This window comes from Emys orbicularis, chromosome 12 (genome assembly GCF_028017835.1).
Source record: "Emys orbicularis isolate rEmyOrb1 chromosome 12, rEmyOrb1.hap1, whole genome shotgun sequence".
In the NCBI taxonomy this organism is placed as follows: Eukaryota; Metazoa; Chordata; order Testudines; family Emydidae; genus Emys; species Emys orbicularis.
The window spans coordinates 33,520,624-33,541,247 of NC_088694.1; the positions used below are offsets into that span (position 1 = coordinate 33,520,624).

At 49.7% G+C, this 20,624-nt stretch overlaps 1 protein-coding gene across 1 annotated transcript in view; it reads right to left on the reverse strand.

The window, feature by feature from the left end:
- CEP250 (centrosomal protein 250) overlaps positions 1 to 20,624 on the reverse strand; it is a 109,561-nt gene that overhangs the window by 35,699 nt on the left and 53,238 nt on the right. Inside the window, exons 16-19 of the mRNA XM_065414298.1 lie at positions 16,651 to 16,844; positions 13,053 to 13,180; positions 12,687 to 12,856; positions 8,840 to 9,019 (exon numbers count right to left, since the gene is read on the reverse strand). Coding sequence (XP_065270370.1) covers positions 8,840 to 9,019; positions 12,687 to 12,856; positions 13,053 to 13,180; positions 16,651 to 16,844 — 672 coding nt within the window. The remainder of the gene's footprint in view (positions 1 to 8,839; positions 9,020 to 12,686; positions 12,857 to 13,052; positions 13,181 to 16,650; positions 16,845 to 20,624) is intronic.

Here is a 20,624-nt window from a genome sequence, read left to right on the forward strand (position 1 = left end):
GGAAGGCATACATCAGGCTCCCGCCCCACGGAATTGCGAAGGCATCTGCCAATGAGCCCGGACTGAGGTTCTGGAATGAACAAAATTGAGGGCATTGGCTGTTGTCCTTGGTGGCAAAGAGATCCACCTGGGGAAACCCCCACCTCTGGAAGATTAAATGCAGGACGTCCTGTCTCAACGTCCACTCGTGCACGTGATAGGACCGGCTGAGGCGGTCCGCTAACCCGTTTTGGGCCCCCGGGAGATATGTCGCTAGTAGGTGGACTGAATGGGCTATGCAGAAGTCCCAGAGGAGGAGCGCCTCGTGACAGAGGGGAGAGGACCGGGACCCGCCCTGCTTGTTTATGTAGAACATGGCGGTAGTGTTGTCCGTCAGAACTGACACGCTGTGGCCTTCTATGGTGGCGTGAAAGGTCTGGCAGGCGAGGCGAACCGCCCTCAACTCCTTCAGGTTGATATGAAGCAACTTTTCTTCCCTGGACCATAAGCCCTGAGTCCGCAGGTCCCCCAGGTGCGCCCCCCAACCCAGGTCCGACGCGTCTGTTACCGATGTCAGATCGGGTTGCGGGGTGGCGAAAGGGACCCCTGCGCAAACTTGCTGCCGATCGAGCCACACCCGAGCCGGGATCGTCACGACCAGGTCTAAGGGGTCTCTGTTGGGGCGATATGTTTGGGCCAGCCACAACTGCAATGGCCTGAGTCTTAGGCGGGCGTGTCCGACTACATGAGTGCAGGCCGCCATGTGCCCCAAAAGCTGCAAGCAGCATCTGGCCGTGGTCGTGGGGAATTGCTGGATGGAGCTCACGACCTTCTGAATGGCCAAGAACTGCGATACGGGAAGACTAGCCCGTGCCGCCACTGAGTCCAGGACTGCCCCTATGAAGTCCAGTCTCTGCGTGGGGACCAGCGATGACTTGGGTACATTGACCAGTAGACCGAGCTTGCGGAACACCTGTAGTGCCAACGTCACATGGGAGCGAACCTCGGCCTCCGACCGGCCCGCAAGGAGCCAGTCGTCCAAGTATGGGTAGACGCGCATCCGTCTTTTTCGAAGAAAAGCTGCCACCACGGACATGCATTTTGTGAATACGCGCGGGGCCGTTGCCAGGCCGAAGGGCAAGACCGTAAATTGAAAATGGCGCTGGTTGATAGTGAAGCGCAGGAACCGCCGGTGGGCCGGGCGGATGGCGATATGAAAATAGGCATCTTTCATATCGAGGGCAGCGTACCAATCTCCCGGATCCAGGGACGGGATAATAGCACCAAGGGAGACCATACGGAAACGTGTTTTGAGCAAGTATTTGTTTAGTTTGCGTAGGTCCAAAATAGGACGGAGGCCCCCTTTTGCTTTGGGAATGAGGAAGTATCTGGAGTAGAACCCTTTCCCCCTGAGGTCCGGAGGAACCTCTTCCACCGCTCCTACTGTGAGGAGGGTCTGTACCTCCTGCATGAGGAGTTGCTCGTGAGAGGGGTCCCTGAAGAGGGACGGGGATGGGGGGGTGGGAAGGAGGGGGCGAGGAGAACTGAAGGGTGTAGCCTGCCTCCACCGTGCGCAGGACCCAGCGGTCTGATGTTATATGTGCCCAAGCACGGTAAAAATGGGACAGGCGGTCCCTGAAACACAGAGGGGGATCCGGAATAGAGGTTGGCACTCTGTCCTCGATCGCAGCTTCAAAACCCTTGCTTGTTTCCCGGCTGCGGCTTGCTTTGGCCATGATTCTGGCCCTGGTTAGGCGTGTTGTTGCGTCTACGCCTGTTATCCCTGCCCCTCCTGCGGTACGGTTCCTGTCTAGGATGAGGGTGGTACTGCCTCTGCGGAGGTTGGGGCTTAAAGGGCTTCCTCTGCGTCACTGGGGTGTGCATCCCCAACGACTTGAGGGTAGCTCGAGAGTCCTTGAGGCTATGCAGTCTGGCGTCCGTCTGGTCCGAGAACAAGCCTGATCCCTCGAACGGAAGGTCTTGTAGGGTGTTTTGCACCTCTGGGGGAAGGCCGGACGCCTGTAGCCACGCCGAGCGCCTCATTACCACTCCTGACGCGATTGTCCTGACGGCTGCGTCCGCGGAGTCAAGGGAGGCCTGTAGCGAAGTCTTGGCTACTGCCTTCCCTTCGTCTACTATGGCCGCAAATTCGTGTTGCGAGCCCTGAGGCAAGGCTTCTTTGAACTTGGAGACCGATGCCCAGGAATTGAAGTTGTGTCTGTTCAGAATCGCTTGTTGGTTTGCGATCCTCAACTGGAGGCCTCCGGACGAGTAGACCTTTCTCCCAAATAAGTCCAAGCGTTTAGCCTCCTTGGCCTTGGGGGCCGGGGCTTGCTGGCCATGTCGCTCCCGTTCGTTGACCGCAGAGACGACCAGCGAACATGGTGTTGGATGGGAGAATAGGAAATCAAACCCCTTAGATGGGGCGAAGTATTTCCTCTCTACGCCCTTTGCAGTAGGCGCACTGGAGGCTGGTGTTTGCCATACTGTCTTATAATTAGACTGGACCGTTTTTATGAGCGGGAGCGCGATCCTGGAGGGGCCCTCCGGGCTTAAAATGTCGACCATAGGGTCCTCCTGCTCAACAGTCTCCTCTGCCTGCAACCCCAAATTGAGGGCTACTCGGCGGAGCAGGTCCTGGTGCGCCCGATGGTCAATCGGGGGAGGACCGGACACGGTTGTGCCCGCCACGGCTTCGTCTGGCGAGGAGGAGGAGGTCATGGCCTTTTGCGCGTCTTCCTCCTCCTGCAACTCCTCATCGGCTGGTTGCTCCTCCGGAGTGCATTCCCTGACGTGGGTCTGGGACGGTGCCGGGCTCGGTGCCGAGTCGGCCCTTTCCCTCTCTGGCGGCCTGGAGACCGTGGCCTCTTTGCGAGAGGGTGGGCGCCACTGTGGAGAGCGGGACCGGTATCCCGAGGGGCCAGATCTCGAGGTCCTGGACGGGGGGCCTTGTTGGTGGTAGGCCCAAGGGGTCCAGAATGGCCATTGCCCTGGGTGGCCCCACTGTGGGTGCCGAGTGGCTTCGTGCTCCCTACTGGTCTGTGCTCTGTGGGCATATCTGGTGGAATGGCCCGAGTCTACCTCCGAAACTACGGACGGTGATCTAGAGGGCCACAGCGGTGCCGTGGGACGGTGCCGGTCCGGGGTCGGAGAGCGGTGCTTTCGTGACCGGGACCGGGAGTAGCGCCTTGCTGACCTGGACCTGGATCGGTACCGGTGGCCCCGGGACCGGGAACAACTGCGGGAGGACGGTCTCGGGGATCGTGCAACCGATACGTCCCGGTGCCTACTCGAGCAGGGCTGCTGGGCCGGTGCCTTGCGCTTGTTGGGGCCCGACTGTTGTGCGGCTCTCTGCGCGGAGGGAAGCCGGGAGTCCACCGAGGCGGAGCTCGACCGGGACCGGCGCCGTGAACGGTGCCGAGATGGCGACCGCGATGGGCGCATCATCGCCGGCTTGCCTTTGGATGGCAGTCTCGGCGGAATGTCCTTAGCGCGGAGGGTGCCCTCAGCGGACAATTCAATGAGGTCCTTTGCTGCCTCAAATGTGTCCGGGGTGGAGGGCTGTTCCAAAAGTTCCTCCAGCCCTTCCTCCTCACTCGACGCGCCTATCCCGGGGCTCGACGGGCCTTTCGGCGCCGGAGCCACTGGTACCCGGATCTGTGCTGGGGCCGCAACGGCCTTAGGAGCACTTGCGGTCTTCGCGGGCGCTACCCTCCTGTGCGGGGAACGTCCTCGGGCCTTGGGTTGGCCCTTCGATTTAGCGGCATGCCCCGCCGCCCAGGGCCGGTGCCGGGGTTGGTCAACACCCGACACAAAAGAAGTTTAAGTCTTTCTAAATAGCCAGGGGCTTAACACTAACTACTGAAGAACTGATACTGAAGATAACACTGAGTACTATGCTAAGGGACACTCTCAGACGAGAGATAGAGTTGTTCCAACGTCGCCACGGGCGGTAAGAAGGAACTGAGGGAGGGTCGGGCCGGCAGGGATATATATACGCTAGAGCGGGGCGCCGCTCTGGCGGGAGGGGAGACCCTGCAGGCCCGACGGGAGCCGCTGAGGGAAAAAGTTTCCGACGTTCGTGCACGCGGCGCGCGCACACCTAATGTGTAATGGACGTGAACAATCACTCGAAGAAGAACAACAGTTACAGAAAGGTAAGTAACAGTTGTTTCTTCTTTGAGTGATTGCACATGTCAGTTCCACTGTAGGTGACACAAACAAACAGCTACAGAGAGGATTCAGTCTATCTGAACAGTGATTGTAAGACCACCCATCTGAAACAGGAATCATCTCTGGACTGACGGGAAATGGAGTAACGAGAAGTGAAGGTGTAGACTGATAAAGTCACTGCTTTACAAATGTCAATAATGGGTACTTGAACCAGGAAAGCTGCAGAAGCTGCTTGTGTGCTGTCCAGTAGTATGCGCCTCTAGATAGTGGGGTTGTGTTAGTCAGTTGGTAACATAACAGATGGAGGAAGAGGTCCAGGAGGAAATTCTCTGAGAGGACACTGGACTGCCCTGAACTTTGTCAGCAACTGCCACAAAAAGTTGTGTAGAGGATCTGAATGCTCTAGTGTGCTCCAGATAGAAAGCTACAGCCCTTCTAACATCCAATGCTTCTGGTGATAGGGTTTTGGAAAAATGTGGGCAAATAGATAGCTTGGTTAATGTGCAAACTAGAGACTACTTTTGTAAGAAACTTTGGGTGACGCCGGAGATAAACTTTATCCTTATAAAAAACTATGTGGGGTGGGTTCTAATCCCAGATCTCTCAACTCACCAATCCTTCTGGCTGAGGTGATCGCTATTAGAAATGCCAACTTCATGGAGAGGTAGAGGAGAGAGCAAGTTGCAAAAGGGTCCCATCAGAATTTCCAGGACTAAATTGAGATCCCAAGGAGGGATGGGGTCTTGTACTTGAGGATATAATCTGGCCAAGCCCTTCAGAAATCGAGTAACAATGGGGTTGGAGAAAAGGGATCTATTATCCACCTGTACAAAATGCACCCTTCTAGAGCTAATCATCAAATTCTGTTTTAGATCTAGAAGATAGTCCAGCACAAGGTCCAGGGGTGCTCGCCGTGGAGATACATCTTCCCCAAGAGACCAAATGGAGAAGTGTTCCCACTTAGCCAGGGAAGTGATCCTAGATGGGGGTTTTAAATTAAATAAATAAATAAATTTCTACTATTTTACAAACACATTCTGGATAGCCTTCAAGCAGGATTTTTCAAAGGGCGTCAGCCATGAAGCATCCATGCTGTAAGATGGAGAGCTTGGAGGCTGGAGTGCAGTATGCGGCTGTGGTCTTAGGAAATTATGTCTGGATCCAATGGGGAGGGACAGACGGGGCTCGGCCGACAGGGTTAGTAGGGCCGTGTACCAGTGTTGGCAGGGCCATGCAGGTGCTATAAGGATGAGATGAGCATGGTCCTGCTTTATTCTGAACACGACTTTGCGAAGCAAAGAAATCTGAAGGAAGATGTATAGAAGGGTATTCTCCCGGGATAGGAGAAAAGCATCTGTCAGTGAGCCTGAGCTGAGATCCCCTCGGGAACAGAATTGATTGCATTTTCTGTTGGTTCTTGTCGCAAATAGATCCACTTGGGGAATCCTCCAGAGTTTGGACATGGACCTGGCCACATCTGAGCATAATGACCAACTCGTGTTGATCGGTGAAGGATCTGCTCAGCTGATCTGCCAATGTGTTTTGTTTTTCCGGAACGTAAACAGCTTCAAGATGAACTGAGTGGGTTATACAGAAGTCCCAGAGGCGAACTGCCTCCTGACAGAGTTGTTTTGACCTCTCTTGTCTGTTTATGTAAAACATGATCGCCAAGTTGTCTGTCAGAATCAATAGATTTTCCCCGCTATGTGGGGGAGGAAGGTTAATCAGAATGTTAGGAACCATTAGGAAAAGAATAGATAACAAGACAGAAAATATAATGCCTCTATATAAATGCATGGTATGCCAACATCTTCAATACTGCGTGACCCAGTATGGCTGTTCTTATGTTCTTAAGTGAGAGGTAGCCCAAACCTGGGGATGGCAGTACTGGGGAAATCATAGGAGGTTTTCCTCTCGATAAGACCAGCTTGAGAGGTTTGGACAGCAGTATTGGGGGTTCTCAGTGTGGCGAGGAATGAGCTGCAGGCACAGGGACTGGCTGGACAGTTTTCAATGCTGGTGAAACCGGTACCGAGAGGCTAAGCAAGTCTCTTGTGGCTGCATATGCCTCTGGAGTGGATGGGAGAGGTATCATTTGTTGACTCCTTAAATGTCTCTCAGGGGACAAACTTGATGGACTTGGCACGGGCTCTGGAGGCAATGAACCCTTCTTAGGAGGTGATGCCTCTGAGGTGGCTCTCTCTGCCACATGCTTAATGGAGTCCCTGCCTCTGTCTCGCCTTGATACTGATGCAACAGAAGAAGATGTGGAACCCGAGGAAGGTCTGAGTCTCTTCTTTGGCACCAGGGATCGGGGTCAAGGAGTCGGAGATACGTCCAGTGGAGTATGCCGAACCGACAATTAAGTACTCAGGGCACTCTCCCCATGCAATGACTCCAGTGGGAGGGTCGAAGTGCTGCTTCCATAAGCAAGCACTTAAGTCTCAGCGCTCTGTCCTTTTTTGAGCAGGGCTTGAATCCACAACAAATGTGGCATTTGTCACCACTGTGGGATTCTCCTAAACATTTCAGACAGGTCGGATGGGGGTCACTGGCAGGGATGGGTTTTGAGCAGGTCCCGCAGGATTTAAACTCCAAGCAAGGCATCCTACTGGTACCAGTACTGAAAGAGAAAAAATGGTCCAAAAAGGATGCAAAACCAGAAACCTATCACTAATTTATCTATAAACTAACTATCCAGCACTAACAACTACTAATTATAATTATATACAACGAGTGAGAGAAGCACTTGAATCAACACGTCTGGAATTTCTCCGACAACCATCACTGACGATAAGAAGGACCTGAGGAGAGTCGGGGGTGGCTCTGCCCTCTTATACCAGCACGTGGCAACAGAGGGTATTCAAGCCATCCCGACGGGTACCACTGAGGGAAGAATATCTCCTACATCTGTGCACGAAGCACGCACACCCCTACAGTGGAATTGGCATGTGCAATCACTCAAAGAAGAACATAACTTCTATCTCCAAACTGGCTCCTGCTACTCTTGGACCGGCAGCCCGTCAGGCATTGGGAAGATGGTTGCCTTTATCCTATGCCCCATGTGAGATATTCTCTGCCAGGAGCATTACATTAGGGCCAAAAGGCAGTTTTCCGGATGCAGGTTAAGGAGCAGGGACAGTAATGCTGGCACTAGGGTGACCAGACGTCCTGATAAAATCGGGACTGTCCCGATATTCAGTTGTTTGTCCCGCGTCCCGAGGGATGTATGGTCAGGACGCCATTTGTCCCGATATTTTGGCTCGGGGCGCTCCGGCTTTTTTATTTATTTTTTTTGCTTTGGCCCTGCCCCCTCATGTGTCCCGATATTTTGTTCTTGTCATCTGGTCACCCTAGCTGGCACTGGGACATAGCTTAGAAGGCCTAACCGAGAGTTTAGTGACTTTAATTGGAAGATAAACTGAGAAAAAAAACCCTGTTACAATGACAGGAGAATTGGGCTCAGCCTGGTGAAGGAGTTGCCTCATGTTACAATGGCTCATCTAACATCAGGCTCCCTGCTACAATGAAGATATGAAAATTGCTCTGTTGACTTCTCCCCCCCCGACACCTGAGCTGAACCTTTTTCTGCAGACAGCTCATTCCGAGAAGCCAGGAGTCCCCATCCTAGAACAGAACAAAGGTGAGTGAAGTACAAATCCCTCATGCACTATTAATGCGTGTAGCAAAGATAAATGAAAAGGCTCTCATATTCGCTCCTTTGGGCATAAGTAAGGCTATGTTTTAGTCATGGGTATTTTTAGTAAAAGTCATGGACAGGTCACAGGCAGTAAACAAAAATTCACAGCCCGTGACATGTCCATGACTTTTACTATATTCGCCTGACTAAAACTTGGGGGGAGGGGAGAAGGCTTGGGAGGGCGGCCCTGGGGGCACCATGGATGCTGGGGGGAATAGCCCGGGGGGGCGCCATGGGTGCTGAGGAGTGGGGGGGGGGGGGTTGGTAGGGCGGGGGCAGGCTCCCTACCTGGCTCCTAGGAAGCGGGGACCCCAGCTCCTTGCTCCACGTGCTGCCTCTGCTCTGCCCCAAGTCCCGGTTCTACAACTCCCATTGGCTGGGAACTGTGGCCAATGGGAGCTGCAGAGGCGGTGCCTACGGGTGGAGGAAGCAGGTGGAGTTAGGAGCTGAAGGAGGGGAGTTGCAGTTGCCCTTCCAGGGAGCCCCCGCCCCAGGTAAACTCCTATTGCTGGGGGCTGGGAGGGGCCAAGACTGCCCCAGCAGCAGCCAGTGCAGCTGGCCCGGGGGCTGCCCGAGCTGCTCAGGCCGCCCCCCGGCCAAGCGCACCGGCTGCTGCAGAAGTCACGGAAAGTCATGGAATCTGTGACTTCTGTGGCCTCCTTGACAAACATGGAGCCTTAGGCAGTTCAGGAAAGATTTCCTCCACTCCCTACTCTGCATTGCACAATTGCCCAGCTGTGGGCATTTCATCTTCCTTTGCAGTATCAACTATCCATCACTGTCAGAAGTAGGACACAGACTTTCATGGGCAATCACCTGATCTGGGTTGATAGATCCTGATTTCCTATGCTAAAGAGAAGATATTTTATCACCTTCAAGAAGCCTCTTACTTCTGCCTAGACACCTGTGTTATGGGAAACTTCACCAGTCAGGAGACAAAAGATATCTGCTGTTTAAATGCACAAGTTTCCCTCCCAAACCCTTTACCTCTTGCCTGGCATTTTCAACCCTAGCTCGCTCCTCTTCTTTCTGAGATTGCATAGTTGCAGCCTCCTGCTTCAGCTCCAACAGCTTCTTCTCATAAGCACCTTCTGCTTCTGCTTTCTCTTGGGCTGAGAGCTCCGACACCTCTTTCAGCTCTGCGCGGTGCCATTCCTGCTCACTCTTCTAACAATCAGAAAAAGAGCCATTAGGTGCTTCAGACTTAGGCCACCTCTTCGTATCACAGCTTGCTGATATGGCACCAGCCAAAGGCCCAGGTCAGAGTTCCCTCCACCAACATGAAGCATCAACAGCATACACATTACAGGCAGTGCTGTGGGTAGGGATAGAAGCAGTTATTTTCCAAGGGGACTCCTAGTGACCTTGGAGGGGAAACTGCACCCCGCCTCCCTCCACCTGCTGCCCCTCCCTCCTGTGAGGATTCTCTCCCTCTGTTCCTGTAGGATTTTCCGCATCACCATCCCCAGTATTTGCTTCTACTCTTATTTCCTGTGATCCCAGAGCTTAATTCAACATTTTGATTAATGCATAATAAGCGTAAACTGCATACAGAATGAGGAGACCCGCCTCCATGACTCAGGCTGGGCCAGACAGTGTGGAGCTACTCCATGGCTCCCTCAGCCAAAGTCCAGCAGGAAAGGAGCACAGCTTCCTGCAGCTCTTCTGAGGCTCCTCCTGACTTCTGTATTATTACACCCCCTGGGCAACCCGCTGCAAGGGGCCAGCGCCTCAGGTGGCTGTTTCATATCAACCTGTGAGCCTGGGCAGAATTTCAACCCCTGGCTGTCAGGCCTTCTGAACATAGTTGATTGCAGAGCCAGCCCCAGGGCCCTCCTGAACTTGGGGTTGGATGTGGTGCCCCATGGCAGGTCACATAATAGCAGCAGGGAAGAGCCTGAGAAAGGAGCCTTTGCACACCTGCAGCAGCCACTTTCAACCACTGCTGCCTGGCCCCAGCAAGGAGCTGAGGAGGAAAGGTACTCACGCCTATCACCACCAGCCACTGTCACCAGCTAGGTGCTCCCTGTGCTGCCTCGACCAGAGGAGTGACTTGATCAGGCATCCCCAACTAGCCACGTACGCAGCTTGTTACCAGTAGCAAACCATAAAGCAACAGTAGCCACAAACGGCATGCATGAAATCCCTCTTCACATAAACCAATTGCTGACTAATTTCAGGTAACTGAGCCACTGGGAAAAGTCACCATCTGTTTGTGGGTGCAGGGGCTGTGTAAAGGGTTTTATGTGCCTAGTTCATCCTGCCCTATTGCGCCTGGGTGTCTACGCTGAGCAATTTCTCCTTCCATTGCCCAGTCCTGATCCCACACAGCGTTGCTCCTCGAGCACTGGATAAATAAACTGCAATACAAAAAGTAAACAACCAGATTTGATCACATGACAAGTCCCATTAGGACAGGGTTAAAGTGAGACGATAAACTCCCTCCAAGGCACTGAGATACAGCTTTACTTACATCTCCCCTGTGTGTCACTGGATTGGTTATTTCTACCAAATTCACGGTCGTGAAAAACGCGTCATGGTCGTGACAATCTGGTCTCCACTGTGAAATCTGGTCTTTTGTGTACTACTACCCTATGCTATACAGATTTCACAGGGGAGACCAGCATTTCTCAAACTGGGGGTCCCGACCCAAAAGGAGGTTGCAGGGCGGGGGTTACAAGATTATTGTAGCGGGATCGTGGTATTGCAACCCTTACTTCTGCGCTGCTTTCAGAGCTGGGTGTTTGGAAAGCAGTGGCTGCTGGCCAGGGGCCCAGCTCTGAAGGCAGCACTGTCAGCAGCAGCACAGAAGTAAGGGTGGCAACGGGCAGTCGGAGAGTGGTGGCTGCTGGCCAAGGGCCTAGCTCTGAAGGCAGCAGCACAGAAGTAAGGGTGACAATACCATACCATCCTTATTTCTATGCTGCTGCTGGCAGTGGCGCTGTCTTCAGAGCTGGGCTCCCGGCCAGCAGATACCGCTCTCCGGCCACTCAACTCTGAAGGCAGTGCTGTAGCCAGCAGCAGCGCAGAAGTAAGGGTGGCAATACCATGACCCCCCTACAATAACCTTGCAATGTCCCCACTACCCCCTTTTGGGGCAGGACCCCTACAGTTACAACACTGTGAAATTTCAGATTTAAATATCTGAAATCATGAAATTTATGATTTTTAAAATCCTATAACCATGAAATTGGCCAAAATGGACTGTGAATTTGATAGGGCCCTAGTTATTTCCTTTCTCTGAGCAGGTCTGTACTGCAGAGTTAACTCGGGGGATCAGTACCTGGGTTGGCCTAATTCAGGTGTGAGCAGTCACACTGCAGAGCCATATGACAGTTGCTGTGTCTACAGTGGATGGATTCACCCATGTGAGATGCTAAGACTTCTGGCGGTACATCCTATGGTTCTCTGTGCTGCACCAAGCTGAGCTGCTCTAATTCTTTCCCAGTGAACTGTGGGAGAATCTGACAATCCCGGGCACACCGGGAGAATTGTGGGAAGGCGCTGGAGGACTATCTGCACTTGAGAGGTTTAGCCTGTGTCCTCACTGCAAAGTAGGTATGTTACCAACCTGGGTCAAAGTGACACCTGGGCTTAAGCCTACAACCCAGGATGGATCAGCTAGACCAGGTGGAAAGCACTATCAAGCTTGGGTGAGAGGTCTGAGTTTTTAGCTGGGAGGTGGATTAGGGACAACATGTGAGTAAGAGCCAGGGTTAAATCAGCAGTTCAGCACTTTGTCAGAACTTCATGACTTTGTTTCCTGTTGCCCCCAATCTAATCTCTTCAGGTCCCATTGAAGCTCGGCTTTGACACCATTGTGTTTCTTCCCCCTCCACTGTGGTATTGTCTGCAAATTGTTCACAATTATATTCCCCTTGAACACCCAACGAAGAATAAGGCTTGATGATAAACTTCACCTCCAGGGCAACAGCTCAAACAAGCAAAGGCATGAGAGGGAGCTCTACTTGAAGAGCAACACATACTGAGAGACTGTCTTGTTTCACTTGATTGCCTCTATGATGCAAGCAGCCCCAGGATCCACTTGGAGAAGCTATATGGACCAGCACCGGTCTGCAGACCAAACTTTAGAAACACCATCATCATTCCCAGCTGTACACGCAGCCATGCAGTGCACTACTGGTGGACTGACAGACCCATATTAAACAGCAACTTATTCATAACATTTATTCCACAAACATCACCCTCTTCTGCTTGAAGAGCATCTGCAAACAGGTTAAAGTTTTCCCAGATTTGTCCATTGTTTCATGAACGTTGTGTGCATACACATCATAGTCTATGGATTGCTTAAAAATGGTCCACTGCAAATATCTGCTGTACAGGATATACTTCTATTTTTCCTCTATAGAATAGATTATGTAACAAAGGATTTTCAAAACTGTCTGAGGGATCTGGATGCCCAATTCCTATTAGAAATTAATAGGCATTGACACTCTCATTCTTACTGTACTTAGTGGCCTTCTATTTTTTGTCACCACCACAGTCATGATCACAAAGTAATTGTATGAACATAGCCATGTATTGGCAGCAAGTCTGTATATGAAGCACATGCACCTCAAAGAGACAAAACAAAACTTTAGAGCTTTGGAACGTCCTAGCTGTCCTGCAGTGGAATGGAATCCAGCATACAAGGTGTTGTTAGTAAATCATACAAGGCTGCAGTAGCAAACATTGTACAGGGAGGGTCAGTACAGTGTCTGAGGAGAGCAATAAACATTAATGAAAACATTAAAATGGGCCCAGGGGCTTGCCTGGTCTTAACCATTCAAACCCACTGGCTTTGCCCTTTGACAATGGCCATCCTACCACCTACCAGCTCTTGCAGGAGCTTGTTCATTTTCTCCTCATACGCAGCTTGGCGAAGGCTAAGGGTATCTTGATATTGCTGCTCTGTCCATGAGAGCTGCTGTGCCATATCCTCCCGCTCCCGCTCCATTGTGGACCTCTCTGTTTCCAGCTCACAACGAAGGCACTTCACTTCTCCTGCAGAAGAGGAGACATGGCAAGAGTTTGAACCCCTCTCACTTCCTTGAGCTATTAAGGACTCAGCTGCACCATGCCAGAGCCTTCTCTGTCCCAGACAGGGAAAAGGCCATGTCCATCTCTCATTCCCCAGAGGCCCCTCTGCCCCATCCACGGAAGGGGCATCTCCGGTGGGCTGTGCTTCTCAGCCTCTTACCTTGTATCACCTCTTTGGCCTGGGTGACTGTTTGAACGTTGATTTCCAACTGACCCTTAGTGACCTCCAGCTGAGACACCTGCTGCTGAGCCCCGAACAGGCTGGATTCTAAGATCTCCTTTGCTGATCTACAGGATATAAATACAGAGCAATAATGAATCTCTTGCACTTGCAGTGTAGCTGTAGTCATGTCAGTCCCCAGATATTAGAGACATAGTGGATGAGATAATATCTTTTATTGGACCAACTTCCGTTGATGAGAGAGACAAGCTTTTGAACTTACACCGAGCTATTCTTCAGGTCTTGGATTCTGTACACAGAGTGTCACAGCTATATATATGGTGGAACACGTTGTTTATCATAAGTAGTTAACACATATTTCAAGGGACCATTCCAGGTAAAGTGAAGTTAATGGGCCACTTCCATGCAGTCCATTTCCATGCTGATGACACCACTCCCAGAACTCCATCACCTCCCGGCCCGGCCCAGTGGAGATGATCAAGTGCCTCTCTGCTTGTTTAGACAGTAATTGCCGAAGTGCTGTCCATCAGAACCTACACTGTGGCATTTTGGAGGACTGGTGGGAATGCTATCCAAGCCAGTCTGATGGCTCTCGGTTCAAAAACGTTTGTGTGGCGCTTGAGATCATCCTGGGACCACAAGCCTAGCATTTGCAGGTGGTGTAAGTGGGCCCCCCACCTTGTCCCTGACAAATCTGTGACCAGTGTCATCATCATGGAGGGGGCCATTGATGACTTCAGTGCCAGGGTTGGTACTAGTGCCAATGCTGATGCCGGCGCCAGGTCAGCTTTCGGTGCCTCTTTTTCTGCAGAGGTCTTCAGAGTTGCCTGCCTGCTAGATGGAGTGCTGAAAGATGTGGGTTTGGCCATCAAAGGGGTCTTCAAGCTTGGCTTTTCTGGATCAGATGCCACTCTCTTAGATTGCTCCAGAAGATGGAGTTTCAGCCTTGTATCCCTTGACTTGCAAGTTCTTGCAGAGAAGAGGCAGACAGAGCATTGGCTTGGGACATGAGACTTTCTCAAACAGAATAGGCATCTGCAGGGCCCATCTTTCAGAGGAATTAGCTCATTGCAGGGCAGACAAGGCTTAAAGCCTGTGGGTTTTGAATTTCCCATTCTGGGAGCCTATGCAGGGGGCCCTTGTATGGGAGGGCCTGGACACCAGGGTCTGCAGGCAGCTTTTGGTTCAACAAGTGCTAGAACAGACTAGGGAACAAAAATAAATAATGAAGATGGTTCTGAGGAATCTCAGAAGATTTGAAGGACTTTTTTTGAGAGAGAAATTTAGGTAGAGCTAAAGTCCATGGGTCTGATACCAGCTAAGTTCTGTCTCACTGCCAGAAGCAGTAAGAGGGAACTGTGGGAGGGTTGTGGACACCCTGGCCTTTATAGACTCATAAGGCAGCATGCAGCAGTCCAGGATGCATGCGTAGCCTCTAATTGACAGTGCTCTTCAAAAAAAAAATCTGGTTCTGTGCACAAGGGCACAGCGCACCTAATGTGGGGTCCAATACACAAAGAACAGCTCTGAGTATCAAAAGCTGTAAGGAGACCGTAGTCAATACCAGAGAACTGCTCTGGATGGATAACTGCTGTTACACAGAATCCAAGAATTTCTGTGCACTGATATGATGGATGTGTGAAACTAGATGTCTTTGACGTCAAAAGCCACAAATCAATCTCCTGGACTCAGGGAAGAAATCACACAAGTCAAAATCACCATACAAAATTTGAACTTTCTGATGTACTCATTTAGTTTTTGAAGATTCAATATGGAACAAAGACATCTGCTTTTTGGAAACAAGCACTGGTGAAAGATCACTTCTATGGCTCCTAGACTGAGGAATGATGGGACTATATCCCTTAGCACTTTCTCCTGACAAGGATGCCCGTAAAGGGATCAGAAAGGGAAACTGAGTGCAAATGAATGGCATAACCTGATTCTACTATCTCCAGGACCCATTAGTAACTGTACTCTGTGCTTCAAGGAAGAAGGAAAGTCAGTCCCCAAACAGAAACCCAGAAGGAAATTACTCCAGAATGGGAAGTGAGCCAACATCCCCTGGGAGCCCCATTTGATTTGTAGTGTGGAGGATTAAGATGCAGCTGTAGAAACAGCAGCAGCTCTTGGTGTCTTCTCTGAAGTGCTTTGACTTCTGCCTATCAAAGGATCTTTGTAACCCACCCTATCACCTGTTGTGACTGATGTTGGCATTGGCAAAGGAAGGGAGCTGGTCTTGTCTAATAAGGACTATATAAACCTACAGATTGCTAGTTTTTCCATTGTCTCATCAGTTTTCATACTGAAAAGGTTTGGTCCATCAAACAGAAAGTCCTCTGCTTTAGCTTGTACATTGATGAAGGGTGAGTGGTAGTCATGATGAGAGAGCAAAAAGCTGTCTGAATCATTGTACAGAGCTCTAAGCTCAAGATTCAGAATCTTCTGTCATCTGGACACAATGGATTTGGATTTGGCTGTAGTCTCCTCTGGAACTGTTCCAGGAAAGGCGGAAGTGAATCCCAGAAGAAAAAACTGTAACTTGGAAATAGAGCCTGATAAATTGCAATACACATTTCAGCATGGCATCACCCAATATAGATCCTGGGCATACAGAAGATGGAGTAAATCCAGAACTCAGGCTTGTTCCAGGAAGTCCTTATTTATCAGGATGGCTAAATTAACCCTATTCTTGAGTTTCAGAACGTCAAAAGTCAATTATATTTCTCTAGCATGATTCACAACTCAAAGTCAAAGGCATCACCAATATAACCTAGCCATTTTTGGAAGCCTCTAAAAATCACCTAGAAGGGATGAAGAACTATTTCTAACCACTTCACAAGAGAGGCAGAAGATGGAACAGCTTGTTCGCTAGGTCCAGTAACTATCTCTTGTTTTTCTACAAGATAACTCTAGGGATTATTTTGGGGAAGTTCTATGACCTTTGTTACACAGGAGGTTGGACTAGATGTGTGAAATTCTATACCTTGGGAGCACCCTGTATCCCCCATATACTTTATTTATATATAATTGTGATATTGCTATAAATCAGGCCATGTGAGGTATCAGGAGAAAGATTATGATCTGCTGAAAGTCATTGTTCTATCTAAATACCTATATCATTGGCACATATGAAGTTATGAGATTGTGTTGTATGGTTGTCACTAAAACATGGTATAAGTTGGGGAATTGACCAGATGTTAGCTCCCTAGAGACTCTGAGACAACAGCAAGGAAAGTAACCAACGCCCGGGTGTTTATTAAGTTTATTAAGCTTGCACCAAAAATAAATCCTCACTGGGACTTCGGGTTTTCTCTTGTGACTCCTGATGAGCGGCTGTCCGGCTGAGCGAACCCTGGCCCTGGCACATGGATATTAAAATGGCCCTACCTCCCAGAGGTGGTGAGGCTGTTTGCAAAACATACAGTGATCCTCAGATGGAAAGCGCTCTCTCAGAGCATGTCTTCACTATGGGGGTAAGTCGACCTATACTATTCCAGCTACTCAGTGCCGAGTGACATTACAACTAGATCCAACAACTATATCTGTGTGCTGCACAAGGCCCTTTCCCCAACCTCACCTGAGCATTGCCAGCTGCTCTGAAAGGCCATGTCTGTCCCGCTCCACAGCCCCTAGTCGCACCTCCAGTGCTGCCTTCTCACGCACCAGGGCTTCCTTTTCTCTGGATACTTTAGCCAGTGCATCTCCACGGCGACTTGACTCCAGCCGTGTTTTCTCCAAGTCAGTGCTGGATGACTCCTCCTGGCGACACATCTGAAAATGGGGGGAAAGGAGGAAACGAGCTCCTACTACTAGCCAAGGTACTCTCCAGAACTCATCAGCTTCACTCTTGAGCTAGCCAGAGGAGAAGGCTGAAGGACTGAGATAATCTCCCTTCATGGTGTCACTCTGCACTGATGTACCAGGAGACAACCAGGCCTGAAAATGACAATTTGGAAATGATGTCTATGTCCATATTGGGTTGCTTGGGATAGTACTATAGCTCTGGTCCCTCGGCGCATAGGGCCCCAGTAATGAGTGAGTGTTGTGGGAATGTGGAATCGATCAGTGCTACGCTCAGCTGATTTGGCAACTCATGGTATCGGACGCCATCAGGTAGTCGAGGGACATCTATTTAGAACACATCACCAAACATCGGCAATACCAGGAGAGATGAGCTGGAGTGCCATTGAGAAGTGAAGTCAGGAAAGTAACTGAAATACTTCTGTGATGGATTGTATTTACCTACCCTAAATTCTCAATTACTGAGGGACAATCTACACTCATTGCTATATTTGCTTTCCATAATCTACTCTTAGCCCTGGTCTACACTATGAGTTTAGGTCGAATTTAGCAGCATTAGATCAATTTAACCCTGTACCCGTCCACACAACGAAGCCATTTTTGTCGACTTAAAGGGCTCTTAAAATTGATTTCTGTACTCCTCCCCGACGAGGGGATTAGCGCTGAAATCGACCTTGCTGGGTCGAATTTGAGGTAGTGTGGACGCAATTCAACGGTATTGGCCTCCAGGAGCTATCCTAGTGTGCTCCATTGTGACCGCTCTGGACAGCACTCTCAACTCAGATGCACTGGCCAGGTAGACAGGAAAGCCCCGTGAACTTTTGAATTTCATTTCCTGTTTGGCCAGCGTGGCGAGCTCAGAGGTGACCATGCAGATCTCATCAGCAGAGGTGACCATGGAGGCCCAGAATTGGAAATTGGCTTACAGGGAATTAAAATCAACAAAGGGGACGGGTTTGCATCAAGGAGAAACACACACAACTGTCACACCAAAGCCTGGCCAGTCATGAAACTGGTTTTCAAAGCCTCTGTGATGCACAGCGCGCCTTGCTGTGCTCTTCTAATCGCAAACAGCCTAGTCAGCAAACAGTGCTAGCGAGATTTTAAATGTCCAAAGGCACATTCTACCACCATTCTGCACTTGTTCAGCCTATAGTTGAACTGCTCCTTACTACTGTCCAGGCTTCATGAGCCATGGGAGCAAGGGGTAGGCTGGGGTAGGTGCGACCGCGCAGTGCTGCTGGCTGGGAGAGCAGCCTGAGGCAAAAGCCTCCAGCTCGCATGATATTCCAGGCAGGACTGAATCTCCATTAGACGAAACTTAAAGAAGAGAATGACCTGGAGTCACTCCCATGTCTGCCCAGGTGCCCCTGACCGACCTCACCGAGGTCGGCCAGGAGCACCCAGGAGACGAAAACGACGGCTAGCAGTCGTACTGCACTGTCTGCTGCCGCAAAGGCAGGGAGCTGCTGCTGTGTAGCAATGCAGTACCGCGTCTGCCAGCAGCACCCAGGAGACGTACGGTGACGGTGAGCTGAGCGGGCTCCATGCTTGCCGTGGTATGTCGTCTGCACGGGTAACCCAGGAAAAAAGGCGAGAAAAGATTGTTTGCCGTTGCTTTCACGGAGGGAGGGGGGGCCTGACAACATGTACCCAAAACCACCCGCAACAATGTTTTTTGCCCCATCAGGCATTGGGAGCTCAACCCAGAATTCCAATGGGCAGTGGAGACTGCGGGAACTGTGGGATAGCTACCCACAGTGCAACGCTCCAAAAGTCGACACTAGCCTCAGTACTGTGGATGCACTCCACCGACTTCATGCGCTTAGTAGGGGGACACACAATCAACTGTATAAAATCAATTTCTAAAAAATCGACTTCTATAAAATCGACCTAATTTCATAGTGTAGACATACCCTTAGTATAACCTCTTATGAGTGATGTGCCCAAATATTTGGATGCTAATACTTTTAACTGTATCACTGAATTTATTAACCCTAATTTGTTATTGCAGATTATGTATTATATGTATTTTATGACTTTTAAATCAGACTTTATACTTTTGGATAATTTAAACATTATACCCAGAAGTACAGACACTCTTTCCTTAACCTGTGTATTAGACAATTCTAACATTAGCTCAGGCACTACCAACACATATGGCGAAGGCTGCCTAAGTGTTTCCATGCAAAGATCCTGTATTAAAAACTTTCCAAAGCTTTCACCTTTCAAACTGAAATCTTTTGAGAGTCCTGGTCCAAGTATGCCCGAAGGTGACATTTGAAAAGTTTGAGCAAAGACAGTTTAGGCATTTGTGAGACCGAGGAGAGTAATAAATAAATATGCTTTCCCATTCTTAAAAAATGACAATTTGATCCCACTTTTCTTTTAAGTGGCTGGGTGTAAATAGCTAAGATTTGGCAGGAAAACAGCTTTTGGGGATGAGAAGTGTCTTCCAGCACTCTGTGAAAATCAGTTTGATGTGGCCAAGTTATGAGAGTGGGGAGATGGTAGACTGCAAACGTGCCTGCACCAACAAGGCTTTTGATTTATAACATAGTCCTGTCCATAGGTGCTGCACAGATCAGATTCCTCCTACACATTTCCAACAGACAGCCAAGCTTGAACACTAATCCAAGCTATTTAGCTTTTCTTTCATCATAGCACCCCAGCTGGGTATTTGTCAAACAAAGCATAGTACACAAAACCTCAGATTATCAAACAAAGAAAAGGCCTTAAAATGAAATAAGATAACAAACCTATCCTATATTATAATACCCAAAATTAGTATAGCAGATTATGAAACAATCAAACAAGTGAAGACAAATTCCCCATTCTACTCCATTGACACATGATGCTCACAAATTTTCTTTTTGATATACTAAACTAAAATTAGTTCAGTGTCAGTTTAAATTGTCTGTTTGTTGATTTCTCTCTTCTCTTCTTCCTCAGGGCTTGAGGAAGGGCTCCCACGTAATCAAAGTTGTGTTACCACCTTTTCTAAAAGTTTACTGGTGAATTTTGAAAACAGGTACATCTGATGCTCCATTTCCACCTGTAACAGGGCATGATGGCCCTTTAAGGCAGGCTACAGCTCTGCTCTGTTACAACCCAGAATAAATGGAATCTTGGGAACGGTAGGCTTTCCAGCAAAGAATGCTGGAAAATTAGACTTTTTATAAAGGGTTCTCTCACTTCAGTAAAGGAATGATGAGGGAGGGAGCAAGATTTGCTGTGGGTCTCTCTTTGGACATGAACAGAAGCAGAAGTTTGAGGCCTCTCCAGGCAAAAGACCTGCAAGTGGCTTTAGAAGAATTCTGTCAAAGAGCTTAGGAGGAGGCCCCACAGACAGCTGGGTAAAGTACACTGAGGAGTAGGAGTTTCCCTTGAGACCTAGGCCTTGGGAAGTTGAGGGTTGGTGGTAGAGTGAAGCAAGTAACCTTGGGGAAAAGAAACTGGGAGGGTTTGGGGTTGGACTTGACTTTAGCAAAGCTTTTGATATGGTCTCCCACAGTATCCTTGCGAGCAAGTTAAAAAAGTATGGATTGGATGAATGGAGTATAAAGATAGATAGAAAGCTGGCTAGATCATCAGGCTCAACGGGCAGCAATCAATGGCTCGATGTCTAGTTGGCAGCCGGTATCAAGCGAAGTGCCCCGGGGGTCGGTCCTGGGGACGGTTTTATTCAACATCTTCATTAATGATCTGGATGATGGGATGGATTGCACCCTCAGCAAGTTCACGGATGAC